Source organism: Passer domesticus, chromosome 19 (assembly GCF_036417665.1).
Source record: "Passer domesticus isolate bPasDom1 chromosome 19, bPasDom1.hap1, whole genome shotgun sequence".
In the NCBI taxonomy this organism is placed as follows: Eukaryota; Metazoa; Chordata; class Aves; order Passeriformes; family Passeridae; genus Passer; species Passer domesticus.
Genome location: NC_087492.1, coordinates 2742562 through 2756081, shown reverse-complemented (window position 1 = coordinate 2756081; position 13520 = coordinate 2742562). Strand labels below are relative to the sequence as shown.

General features: G+C 43.2%; 1 protein-coding gene across 1 annotated transcript; it reads left to right on the top strand.

Annotated features, from left to right (window-relative positions):
• Positions 1-38: 38 nt before the first annotated feature.
• GDPD1 (glycerophosphodiester phosphodiesterase domain containing 1) lies at positions 39-13322 on the top strand. The gene is made up of 10 exons (XM_064394375.1): positions 39-493; positions 4580-4622; positions 7915-8050; positions 8632-8677; positions 9236-9354; positions 9942-10031; positions 10735-10868; positions 11349-11408; positions 12151-12202; positions 12739-13322. The coding sequence occupies exons 1-10, from the start codon at positions 358-360 to the stop codon at positions 12859-12861; spliced, it is 939 nt and encodes a 312-aa protein (XP_064250445.1). The 5' UTR covers positions 39-357; the 3' UTR covers positions 12862-13322.
• The last annotated feature ends 198 nt before the right edge of the window (positions 13323-13520 follow it).

Sequence of the window (13520 nt, the reverse complement as noted above, 5' to 3'; positions counted from 1 at the left end):
GGCGTTGGGCGGGGGTGTGGCAAACACATCCCTCCACCTGCCAGCAGAGAGCCGGCGCGGCGCGGTTGGGAATTAAAGCGTTTAATCGCCAATTCCCCCCAGAGCCATTGCGGAGCAGCGGCGGCTGCGGGCAGCCCCTCACGGCCGGGCGGGAAGGGAAGGAGGGCGCGGGGCCGCCGCGCCTGCGCGCTGTGCTCGCCGGGGCGGCTGCGCGGGCGCAGAGGCTGCGCTCCCTCAGAGCCGCCGCCGCTGCCTCGGAGCTCCGCGTCCCGCAGCGGCTCCGCCTCGCCGCGAGCCGGCTGCGGGCTGGGACACGGGCACGGAACCGCGGCAGGACAGCCGGTGACAGGGCGCAGGATGTCGGCCACGCTCTACGTGCTCTCCACGATAGGTGGATACGTCCTCACCTCCGCGCTTCTCCTCAAGTGCCCGGGGCTGCTCCACCGGCCCAAGCGGCAGCGCTTTCGCTGCCGGCACATCTCGCACCGCGGCGGTGAGTGAGGGAGTGCGGGGATGGAGGGGAGGGGATGCAGGAGCCCTTCTGCTCCCTGCCGCTCCTGAGGGACGGTCCCCGGCTCTCGGGTGCTCCCTCACGACCCCCGGGCGCTGCTCGGGCCCCCGGGCGCGGGAGGCTCGTGAGGGACCGCGCGGTGTCCGGGGCTTGCAGCGGGCTCCCTTTAAACCTTCCTCCCTCAGCCTAATTTTAGGTGCCACCTGCTGACCAGTGCCTCGGTTCAGCGCGGAATTAATCTCCGAAGTCCAGCCGCGCCAGTCGAAAATCAGCTCCTTTTTTTTTTTTTTTTGTTTTTGTTTTCCCCCCTCAAACACGTCTGGTTTTGTTTTTGTTTTTTTTTTTTTCTTCTGACGATTCTGTATCCTGGTATTTCTCTCCCCAGCCAGATGGGCGTCTGGCTGTTGCTTAGGTCAGGTACAAGAGAGCAATTTTCTTGCCTCTGACCTCCTGTTTGCTTTGCTTTCTGCTTTCAGGAGAAGCAGAATTTGCTGTGGCTCTGTTCGTGTTCCCCTCTGTGTTTTAGGCAGACAGTGAATGGCTCAGTGCCCTGCTAAAACCCTCTTGCATTTGAAAGTCAGGCATGTTGATTCTGTCTAAAATAGGCTTTTAAGTTTCTCCTGCCTATTCCAAAGCCTTGGGAGGGGGAAAATGCAGCGAGGTGTGTCTTCCTGTTCTGTAAAGATCACCTCTGTGCTCTTCCCTGCTGTCTCACCTAATTTTTGAAAATAGGTAGTTTGCTAGTCAATATTTTTTGATATTCTGTGTGAGAGATGTCTGGTGCTGAGTTTAAACAGTTTTCAGTGTCATACTTTGTGCCACTTTATGCAGGGGTTGAGCCAGTGGTCCTTAACAAATGTTGCTGCCTTGAATTGTCAAAATATAAAAACAAGAGCTGATCTCTTAAAGATTTTATTCCTGGCACTTCTTTCGTTTACTTTATTTGGCAGTTTAAGTTTCTTTGTAACTATAGCTTTAAATATAGCATAAAATGTAGCTCTTTATGTGGGCTAACTGTATCTGTTGCTTGGCATTTGTTTCCCTTCAGCACAAGAAAAGGTTCCTAATTTTAAGGGTTTCCTAGTTTGTTTGGTTTTGGTTGGTTTTTTTTTTTTTTTTTTTTGGTGTTTTTTTTTTGTTTGTTTGTTTGTTTGGTTTTTTTGTTTTGTTTGGTTTGGTTTGTAAGCTGTTAAAAACTTGCAGGCGACTTTGTTGCAACTTGGTATGATCCCTTAATCTTCTGTTCTCGCTCCTTTGCAAGCACCTTCGTTAGGATACAGAGCCCTAAGCCTGGAACTCGAGGGCTTGGGCCGGTCTCTCTAAGCTCCATCGGAACAGCAGCAAAGCCTCGCTCAAGGGAGGATTATTCCCCAGGCATTCAAAGTCCACGATCTGTGAATTGTTCCTGTGAAATCCACCTGAGGCAGGAGGGCAGCCCTGAACGCTGCTTTTTGCTCATCGGAGGCTGAAGATCACTCGTGCTTTGCTCTCTTTGTGTTTACCCTGTAACAGACATTCCTGCGGGACTTGAGTTCTCGGGCTTTAGTCATGCTGTAGCTTTAGACTCAGTGTCAGGTTTCCTATTGCATTACTCCAATTAGCTTGGGAGATCAAGGTAACGCTTGACTTGTTTGGCTTTTTCCTCTCAGGGATGAAACCTTGCACAGTGAAGTTTTTAAGTCTGAGGGGCTTGATTTATCTTGCTTTTTCATTCAAGAATTTTGTCGCCTCATTTTGTAGAATCATCCCTGAATTATTTCTTTACGTCTGCATAACTTTAAAATTGGTAATTTCTGAGAGCAGTTATTGGGTCTTGATGTTCTGTGTTGGAGTCCTCTGTCAATGCCAGCAGCCCTGGGTTGCAGGGTCTCTCTGAGAGAGGGCAGCAGGATGATTTTCACACAGAATAATTCAGATTGGAAGGGACCTCTGGAGATTGCATCTGACCAGAGCAGGTTAACCAGGACCTGGCCCAGTTAGGTTTTGAATACATGCAGGGATGGAGTCTCCACAACCTCTCCAGGGAGCCTGTTCCAAAGTTTGGTCACTCTTGCAACAAAAAAGAGAGGTTTTCTTACATTTATAAACTGAATTTCCTGTGTTTAAACCTGTTCCCATTCCTCTTGTCCTTTCCCTGAGTCCCACCAAGAAGAGTTTGGCTGAGTCTTTACTCCCTTCCATCCAGTATTTACACCTGTAGGATCCTCCCCAGCCTCTGCTCTCCAGACAAAACAATCCCAGCACCTCAGCCTCTCATTGTACAGAGACTCTCTCATCCCTTAATTTTCACAGCCTTTCCTTGGGTGGGAATGTGCCCTCCTGATGTCTGGATGTCCCATTTTGGCCGGGGAAGGTCTGTTCCTCAGAGGGAGTGAGCCCATGAAGCTGGAGGGTGTTTGAGGAAGTGTCAGCAGCCCTTTGGTCAGCCCAGCCCTCTCACTTTTCTGGGAGAAAATGACTTTAACCCAATAACTTGTGTAGTTCCCTTTTCTGCATGGGGTTGCTGATTTAGAATTCCTCTTTCAGCTGATCTCTCAACTTTGTTCCTCATTTCCCCCAAAATGCTACAAGTCAGGCATTTGACTCACCACCCCTGACATGGCACCATCCCTGACCCTTGACCACCTCCCTGCCACGTGATTTGTCAGATCAGCCACTTAAAAAATTTATTTTTGGAATTTTCTGCCCAGGAATGTTAGGACACTTGCTTTGTTCACAAATGGAAGGCTTGACTCAGGTGTTTTGGCCCTTCCCTCACCGTTCAGGATGTATGGGCTGGATTGCCCCAGCTGATAAGCTATCTAAAACCTCAATTATGATTGCAGTTAATTTGTAACTCATCATCCAGGCCCTGTGCAGGGAATTCCCATTTGTTAGGCAATCACCAGATGGGTACCATGAGGTTCTCCTGCTCTCCTTTGTCCCTTGGTTCACTTTTGCTACTCAGCCAACTCCCAGTTCTGCAGTCAAATCCCATAAAATCTTGGTGAATGTCTGATCACAGACTGCTGTGGACTCACCATGTTGTTTTACATTAAACCCTGCAGATTTTTGTCATCATGGTTCTAAATTAAGTCTTCCATTTTGCAAACCTGCCTGAGAACAACAGTTTTAAATTGGTGGTTGTGCATTGCTTTAATTAAGTAACTGAACACAGGTTTAGGTAAGTATGTCGTGGTGAGGTCTTGTTAATAGGCAAGGCCTTAATTGGAGCTCTTATAATTGCTGTTTACCGAGTCTGTCATTCATTAGTGACAGAGAGCAGTTGAAATTTGCATAGATATCTTCATCAGCAGTGTGTCCTCTTGAGGTTGTTTTGTTTCTCAGTCTATAATATTGCCCATTTTCTGAGGCACAACCTCAGAAAGAGGTTGAAAAAGGCACAACCTTTTCCAGTCCCTAATCAGGCTGATTTTCAAAGATTTTTATGCAGAGATTGCTGGCTTAGGAGTTGCAGAGTTTAATCCTGCCTGAGAGAAAATGAAATTTGCTTGTCCTTTCACTTCTTAACTGAAAATGATGTGTGTTTCATTCTTTGTGTGTGAGACCTCCCTTCTCCTGCAGCACAAACCTGTATTGACAGATCTGTGCTGTTTGGGGAATATCCTTGCACTGAACAAAGAGCTTGTCACCTATTTCACCCAGCTGGGTTTTACATTTAGGGAGTGTCAGCTTTAGAATGTCTTGGCTGCTTTCATTCACAGCTTTTTGTTATTTTTTTTCTCTTTTTACTCTTCCCACCAACTCTCATCTACATTTTTGCATGTACTTTCCCTATGCCTGTGGGGCTTATTGTCCTAGCTAAATACCTCTGGTAAAACAAATGCTTTGGTTTGAATATTCTAAGTGTTACACAAATCCAAGATAAGGGTTTTTTTAAATAATTTTCCTTGGAGAAGGTTATGTCTCTCCAGGACATTGGTGGCAACAGAGATTTCTGCCTTGAGCTTCATCCTCATTTCTCAAAATATGTATATTTTAAAACCTGCTAGTTTTTAATTATATTTTCAGTGGGATTGAGGGGAGGAAAAGGATATTGTGTAAGTTATATTTTTGTTGTTTCTGTAGGTGCTGGAGAGAACCTGGAGAACACAATGGCAGCCTTTCACCAGTGAGTACAGAAGGATGAGAATATCTGAATTAGGTGTTCTCAGTGTCTTTAGTGAGTGAGGCACCAAGGGAGGTGGGACTTCATCAGTTCTTTGGGGTCACAGTGTCCTGTTTCTGAAAGTCAGCCCTCCTCTGGATAACTCCTGTGCATTGCCAAACATCCACTCCAGTTTCACCAGAAGGAGTTGGGATACCACAAATCATGGTCTGTGCACAGCCACAAATGGAAACAAACCCCAAGGCCCGAGCTGTGCTAGCCAGTAAAACAGCAAGCAATACTGTGCTCAATGGTGATTACTTCTATTAATTAATTTATCACTATAAAGCAGAAAATGCTGCTGTTTATGGTTTTTTTCCTGCACTCACACGCTGCAGTCACGCAATGTGTGAAAGCCTCTTACTCAGGGTTTAAAATGGGGTTGGGACCAGAAAGCCTTTTAAGCCTCCAGCATTTAAGGAGTGAATTTTAACAAGGTTCTCAAAGGCATTTGGAGAAGAAGCATATCTAAAAGTCCAGCTGCTGCTGAGAAGGGACCACATTATGTGGGCTCCTCTTTGTTTTGTTTGGGGTTTTTCTAATTTGCTTTGTGCTAAGGAGCCTCATCAGTTTGCTGTTTCCCTGCAGCCTGAGGGGTGCCAGCTTTCCCAACCAAATGAAAGAGAGTACTGCACTATTTTCTATCTCCATGGAAGCTCAGCATAGTTTTGTGTGGCTTTTTGTTTTGTGGTTTTTTTCCTGCTGGCCTGCCTTTTTTCAAGTCTGCTACCAGACTTTCTGAAAGTGCTTCTTCCCTTTTTTTTAACCACTTCTTAAATTTCATTTCATATCATAATCATTCTTAATTTTCATTTCATATCATAATCATTCATGAAGGGCTCTTGCAATGCAAGTTATTCCATAATCTATTTTTATTTTATTCCCAGAAATAAGCAGTAATAGTTAGAGTAAGGACTGTGCTGGGGTTAATACATTTTGTGATAATGTTTTGCTGACTCTCTTCCACCCATTTTAATTATTTTACAGCTGTGGTGGGACAAGTGCATTGAGGTCCAGTTTTGAACAACAGCTGCCAATAGCAAAGTTCATCTGAGTAAAGAGAGCCAGGGCAGCTCTGCAGGAAGCAGAGCAATTGCCTCCTGTTAGGAGTGGAAACTCTTCTGGCCCCTTTTGGGAAGGGGTGAAGGCTTTGTCCATCCCATTTGCTCTTTCCCACCCTCACAAGTAAAGCAGCAAAAGGAATGGGGTGGAAAATCAGTGATCTGGCTGGTGAGAAATGGTCAGGATTGACTGACAGCTGATAAGAGCTGATCAATTTATAATCCATCAGATTCTGTGTGAAGCCAGACAGGGTGTGTCTGCAGGAGCTGCTCCTGCAGGTTTGCACAAGCAGCAATATTTGCTTGTTGCTGTAGTTGAATCTGGAAGAGAATGTGTGTATGGGGGGAGGAGACCTTTATTGGCAATTTCAGTTTCTATATGCTTAATTTAGAAATATTGTGGAAGGAAATTAGAAGCTTTTTGTACCAAAGACAATATTTTTTTAGTTTTGTTTTATTGGGTAAGATGCATAATTGATGGGGGGGCTATAATCTTGTCCTACCATATTTAAATGCTTCTGTGGTGATTTTAGATTCTAAAACAACAGATTTTAAGCAGGAGCACTCTCACCCTAATTTGCAAATGTGAGCCTACCTCACAGCTTGAGTTCTGGAGCAGTTGGATCTGAATCCACAATGATGTTCTGACTCTGGAGCCTTCTCTGGAGCAGAATTTGACAGAACAAACTGATTTCCAGCTGGGAAAGCTCAGCACTTGAGGAAGCTTATTTAGCACTGAGCTGCTTGTAAGGGCCTGGCAAAGTCTCAAATTTGTGAACAAGGAAAGTTGTTGTTCTCCCCTTTCCATGCAGCATCAGCCCTGACTTTCTTAAGCAAGAAATATTGCTGATAAAATCTGCTGGTGAAAGGATAAAACATGGGAACATCTACAGATCTGGCAAATCTCCTGCAGCAGATCTGGAGTTGCTTTCCCTCAGGAGGAAAAATTCACCCAGTACAGCCTGTGATTCTTCCATATGTAACAGGATTTTGTTCCTCCCCTAATTCTTAATTAGCAGCACTGGCAAACAGTTCACAAATTGGCTTTAATTTGACAGCCCTCCTTGGTCATTATCCCAGCTGGACCAGAAATTGTGTTAAACACTTTGGGGAGTATGTTCTGATTTATTTTTTTGTTTGTTAGTGCATTAGTGGATGTTCATGGGCTGTGTTCAGCAGCCAGTAAAGCCCTTAAGGAGAAGGCTGGTACTGAATTTACAGAGCTTTGGGTCTCAGGTAGGCACAACTCACAGGTGGTGCTGGTTTGCTCAGAGGGGGATAAAAAGGTTTTGAAGCAAGAGTTCAGATTTTTATCTGTCTGCTGGAATGACACCTCTTTTCTAGTTAAAAGAGCAATTCACTGCTCATTGCAGTAAAGCTTTTTTTATTATTTTGGTGTGAGGTTTCTTGTTCTTCTTTTCCATCAATATCATTAATTTTGCTTTCCTTACTCCTATGAACCAAACTACTATGGAGTGGATTTAGGATTGGATTAGAGCTCTTCAAAGCAGTGGGTTGGAACAGGAATAGTTATTTTATAGTTATATATAGTTATTTATAGTCTATATAGTTATTTTGCTTTGAAAAATATGACTGTGGTTTATTTCCTTCTTAATTTAAATTAAAACTTTTTCATTAAAACAATAGTTTAAGGTTGTTTTGCTACCCAATAAAACAGCCAAAAGCCTGAAAGTCCCACTGCTATTTTCCTGATCCATCCCTTCCTGATTAATGTAAATAAAGTAAAAAACCTCAGCTTTCACACCCCTGTCATTTATTGTTTCTAACCACAAATTCAATTCCTTTTTTCAAAACCTCACTTCCTGCAGTGGGCAGATGTGCTGCTGCTCACAAACACTCCATTCCAAATCCTGACCCCATCCTTTAGGAGCAGCTGGCTCAATCCTGGGGTGGCAGGCTGCAATCCACAGGTGAGCTTCCCAATTCCTGTGGGAGACAGAGCCAAAAATCCCATCTCTGCTTCAGGATTTTTTATTTGTTGTTTTCTTGCATCAGCTTCCCACTGCAGCAGAGATGGGTGAGGATTCCTGTTTGCTCCTTGCTTTGCAGCAGGATTGTGAGGATTCCTTGCCCCATTAAAGCTCCAAAGGTTCCAGTGGGGTTGGTTTATGGGGTGTGCTGGGTTTGGAGCTGCACAAAGCTCCTGAGTGGTTCAGGACAGCCTTTCCTTGCAGCGCGGTTAATCTGGGGACAGACATGTTGGAGCTGGATTGTCACCTGACAAAAGATGAGCAAGTGGTTGTGTCCCATGATGAGAACCTGAAGAGATCAACAGGAGTTGATGTCAACATATCTGACCTCAAATACTCGGTGAGTTGAGGAGAAAATGGGCTGGGGGGGTTGAAAAGTGCATTTGTGGGGTGGGCAGGGGCTCTGTGTGTGCCTGGTGCCCAAAACCAAAGGGGAGGATTCATCTCAATAAAAAACCCAATCAAAAATCCACCCCTAACCTAAACCACCCTCACTGCACTCCCTGTGCAGTCAGATCACACCTGGCACATTCCAGAGGGTGATTTACTCCTCCAGTATCAGCTTGGCTGAATGGCTCTGGAGCTGGGATGTTTTGTCACACTGATGGCAGAGTGACAAAAGCTCTTCCTGGTGTGACCAGTTTTTCAGTGAGAAAACTGGAGATGAACCCTCCCTACCTGAACTGTGGAATTTTCAGAATTCTCAGACATTTGGGAATGTTTTGCTTTGTTCAACAACAGGTGACACAATCTGAGGATGCCAAAAAGTTCAATTAATACTGAAAGTGGTGCTACTAAATCAGTTTTTTGGATGAGGAGATAAATGGCTTATGAATTATGACTTTTTTTGTCTTTTGGGAGGAGGGTCATGATTATATCCCTGCATTTGAATTGATGTTCCATTCCTCTTTGTTTTTTAAGGAACTTCCACCTTACCTCTGCAAGTTGGATGTCACCTTTCAGAAAGGTGAGATGTTTGTCTCTTGCTGGTTCAATTTTCCATTTTGCAGCACAGCACTTTCCTCCTTTGGCAAAGGGAGTAGAAAAGTGCATTTGCTTCTCTCAATATCATGACAAAATAAATTTCAAAAGAAAAATGTAGCCCTGGCTGTAGAAACCAGTGCCGTAGTTACTGTAGGTATGACTTGGAGCTCAGAAGGAAATTTTGTTCTCATTTGGTCTTTTTCACGTTAATCTCGTTGCATTTGGTGTGTGGTAACTGAGCCTGTGTTTGCTATTTCAGGATTTTAATGTTGCCTGCACTCCTACTGTTGCTAAATAATGAGTGAATCTCATGAAGTTAAAACCTGAATGTGCAACATGCTCAGGGCATTTTCATTATGGAAATGAGCTTGTCATAGTTAATTACAGCTGAATGAAGTCATTTTTTGTTTAAAAATGTGATTATCCTTGGAACTTTGTACTTTCATAAAAGTTTGAAGGTGATGAGTGCTCTGACATTTCTGCTTTTATCTGTGGTTTGTTAAAAGTGGCCACAGCAGTGAGAAGTCTCTTGTTTCCCCAGAAAGTCAGTGTGAGGGGACAGACAATCGTATCCCACTCCTGCAAGAGGTGTTTGAGGCATTTCCAGAAACTCCTGTCAACATTGACATCAAAATGAACAACGACGTGTTGATCAGAAAGGTAACTGAGAACCTGCAGAGCTGACAGCAAAGGCAGGGGAATGCTGCTGATATTCCAGGAGTTTTTTGGAGTTCTGGCAGTCTGTGATAGCAAGATCTGTGTTCTTGGACTGCTTCACCCTTCACGTGTTGGGTCCTGCTCCCTGTGTGAGGTAATACAGGAGACAGAGAAGGGATCTTGTGCAAGAGATTCTGTAAAAGCTCAGTAGGACCCTTCATCTGGAAGAGAACCTGCTCCAGCACTGCTGGAGACATGTTTGGTTTGTACCTCATGGGAAGGGTCTTCTTAGGGACTTTATGCTGCTTTGCTCTCCAAAGCAGCATAAAACCATAATGTTATTGTGTAGAGTTGTTCAACACAGAGGGAAATCTTTCCAGAAAATATTGTTTTGTCTTTTAGGTTTCTTGAATTTTTGTAGGTATAAACACTTGTTTATTTCCCATCAAAGCATCCCAACCACCTTATGATGGGAAAGAGTAAAGAACTCTTTTTTGTAATGATTTCCAAAGCAAGCAGAGTTTCAGTTAAATAATGCTGCAGTTAATTTCCAGTGACTCCACGTGAGAGTTGTGCTTTGTGTGCTGCAGGTCTCAGAGCTGGTGAGCCAGTACAAGAGAGAGCATCTGACCGTGTGGGGCAATGTCAATTATGAGATTGTGTGCAAGTGTTTCAAGGAGGTAAGGCTGAGTCCAGCTAAGTGTGCTCACAAGACCTACAAAAAAGCACCCTGCAAATCAAGATTTAACAGCTAAGCCAGGCTTCTAGTCGTGGTGAGAAATTCTGTGCTCAGATTGTACTGCTAAAATAAGAGAAGCACAGTTAGCACCCCTCTACCCTGCCATAACATACTTGAGGAATTCAGCTTAGTCATGTTTTATTCTTGTTTTATGAAATATAGGGCATTGCAGTTTTATGCCAGGAATTCTTAGAAGCCTGTTTTGCACATCATTCATCTTATAAAAAGCAATTTTTCCAAGGATTGCTGATTGTCTCTTTCTTTGCATGAAAATAATGGATGTGGCCACTAGTGGACAGAGTTGTATCAGCATAAAGCTGTTCTTTCACAGCTATAATTCTCCTCCTTTTTGTACTGAGGAATTTTACAATTTAGAATTAAATTAAAATTGTGCTTAGTCCAAGGGATTTATGCACCTGAGTAAAATCCATCTGGTTGATAGATCAGTCTGGTTGATTATTTCAATTTATCTGTGCAGGACAACACCCCATTTCCTACCTGAACAGCAGTTAGATTTATTCACATAGAGCAGCTTAATCTCAGGTGTGATTGCTGAACTTCAGACATGCATTGATGAGTAAATTTAATTGCAACAGAGTCAAAATCTACAAGATAACTGAGAATCTCTTTCCTGGTTCCTGCAGAACTCTGACATTCCCACCATCTTCTGTGCCCAGCGTGTCCTGCTGCTCCTTGGCCTGTTCTACACTGGGCTGCTGCCCTTTGTTCCCTTCAAGGAGGAATTCTTTGAGATTCCCATGCCTTCCATCATCCTCAAGTGAGTTACAGCCCACTGCTGCCCCAGTGTAAAGCAGGTGAACCCTGATGCCTCCCTGAGCACTGATTTTTTGGGCTGAGCTTGCTTTTCTGTTGGTTTAGGCACCTTTGGGTATTGCTGGGAGAATTCTGTGCACAGTAATACACAGCAGTTCTGTGCTTACAACTGATTCTTCTCCTCTTTTCTTGAGAACAAATTTGTCTGATAGGGCCAAGAGACAAGTCAGCAGTAGGGTGGAAATGAGATTTCACAATCTTTCTCATTCTTCACTCAAAATGCTGCAGAACTCTCATCTCTTGCTGCTTCTCTTAAATGTAGCTCATTTCTCTTGTATAACCCAATTCTACATCACTGTCTTGAGCAGTGAAATTACTGCTCTAATTTGAGCAAGATTAATTCTTGATGTTCCTTTTGCTGGAACATCTCAACTAAGATGTTAATCTGTGCTCTGGTAATTTTTGGTTTCCTCTTCCTCAACAGGCTGAAAGAACCAGAGAAGATGTCAAGAAGCCAGAAATTTGTTATCTGGCTGGCTGACACGTAAGATTTTTGTCTGATTAAGTTTTTAATTTGTATTTTGCCTTTATATTAACATGACTCAATTAAGATTAGCTATTGCTACATCTATGCATTATATATTTTCAGTTCCTTCCAGCTTTTTGTCAGTGCAGGATAAATCAGATTCAAATCTTCTGTAGGTTTGCTCTATGCTTTTATTTTCCATACACTGGAGCTTTCTAAGGTGCAGTATCCAATTGTGTCTGTTAAGCTTCTGTCCTTAAGTGTGCTCAGTTAATTAACATGCAATTAGATGCAGAATGCAGATTTTGTGGATGTGACTTTCATAATGTTGTCAGAGGAGAGACACTGTTTGCCTTACAAGGAACACTTTGCATTTTAAGAATATCTGTGATCAGAGGGGATGTAGTCACAGGTTTTCAGTGACTGCAGGGTCTCCTGGCTCTGACATTGTTAGTTCAGTTTCTCCAGAGGCCAGGACATTTTAATGTCTTCTGGTGGGAAGGATAGAACCTCTCCTGAAAGCAGAGTGGTTGGTTCATCAGACAAGGTGTAAGGTACCTGCAGGGTGAAGGATTTCCCTGCTGGATTTGATCTTCAGCAGAGCTGATACTTGAATTGCTTGAAATGGAGTTTTCTAGAATTGATTTCTCTTATAGAAAACTCTACACACTGTATGGGAACTTCATTGCAGGTCATCAACAGACACTGAAAACTCCATATATACTTGAAGTTGTTAATTAATCTCCCTGTCCTTTCCCAGGCTGCTGATGAGGAAGGCACTGTTTGATCACCTCACAGCTCGGGGCATCCAGGTACAGTGGGGCAAAGCTGAAGTGAGAATTCAAACCAGACAGACACAGCCTTGAAGGAAGTTCCTGCTCCCCCCTGCAAGTTCTTTGTGTTTCTGGGACCATGAGTTGCTGTTTAGTTCCTGAGCAAAAGCTGCTGCTGTTATATTTGCTGTGCTCTGGTTGCAAAGGAAGATTTGTACACCTGGAAAAAAAAAGAGGCTTTCATTTTAATCTCTTGAAGTAAAGGAGGTTTTTTTCCCCACTTCAAACTTAAGCCTATAAAATCTGCAAAACTGGTTATCTGATGTGGGACTATCACAAAAAAATAATGACTTCTAGAAGGATCTGAAGTCTCAGGGAGTGGAATTGGGGTCACCATTAAAAAATGTCCCTTTTGGAAGGTGAGGGGGACAAGTCCAGCATCACAGTGTAATCATCTCTCATTTTACATATGCAGCAACATCTCTCTCAGACCAAACAATTTAGGTCAAAAGACACTTTTTAAAAATAAATTGGTATTTCCTGTAATAACTTGGCTGTTGTGTCCCATTTCACAGGTTTACATTTGGGTACTGAATGAAGAGGAGGAATACAAGAGAGCGTTTGATCTTGGAGCTACTGGAGTGATGACAGACTATCCAACAAAACTGAAGGAGTTCTTACATAATTACCCAGCATGAAGGAAGAAAACTGAGAAAGTCCTTCCAGAGCAGATTGTGAGCCAAGGATTTTCCTCATTAAAAAAATAATTGGGGGCAGCATGCACAGATCATTTCTGTTGGAAACATGTAACTGATGATCTGTTACCTTGTTGTCAAGTCACTACCTAATGTCAAGGTTGTATATTTATTTTAAAACTTTAATTACATAGTTTACATTTGTAAATAGCTCATTTAGTAACAGCACACTTCACAAATGATGATGATGATTAGGAAGAGAGTTGCCTGATAAGGTACCTGTAGATAATAAGCATTATCTTACCTGTCACAAGTGTTCCTAAGCAGCTGTCCAGATATGTCAGTTATTCCAGTTATATTCTAGTGAGCAGAAACTGAAGAATTTCTGAAAGTGTAGGCTGTGTGTTTGCATTTCTTGTGTTGCTTTTAGATTTCAGGTAACTTCTAGAGGAAAAAAAGAAAAATATAAACAGGCACAGGAGAAATAGCAAAGCAGACTCTGTGTCTGGCCAGGTACTGCAGTGTACTCAGTGAAGATGATCACTTTTAGCCAAAATTAACTCGGTACAGATTTATTCCATTGTTCTCACTGACAAGAATGTTGAACTCGAGTTGGAACTGGATTTGGACCCTCTGAGGAGATGGCAACACTGTGACTTGTT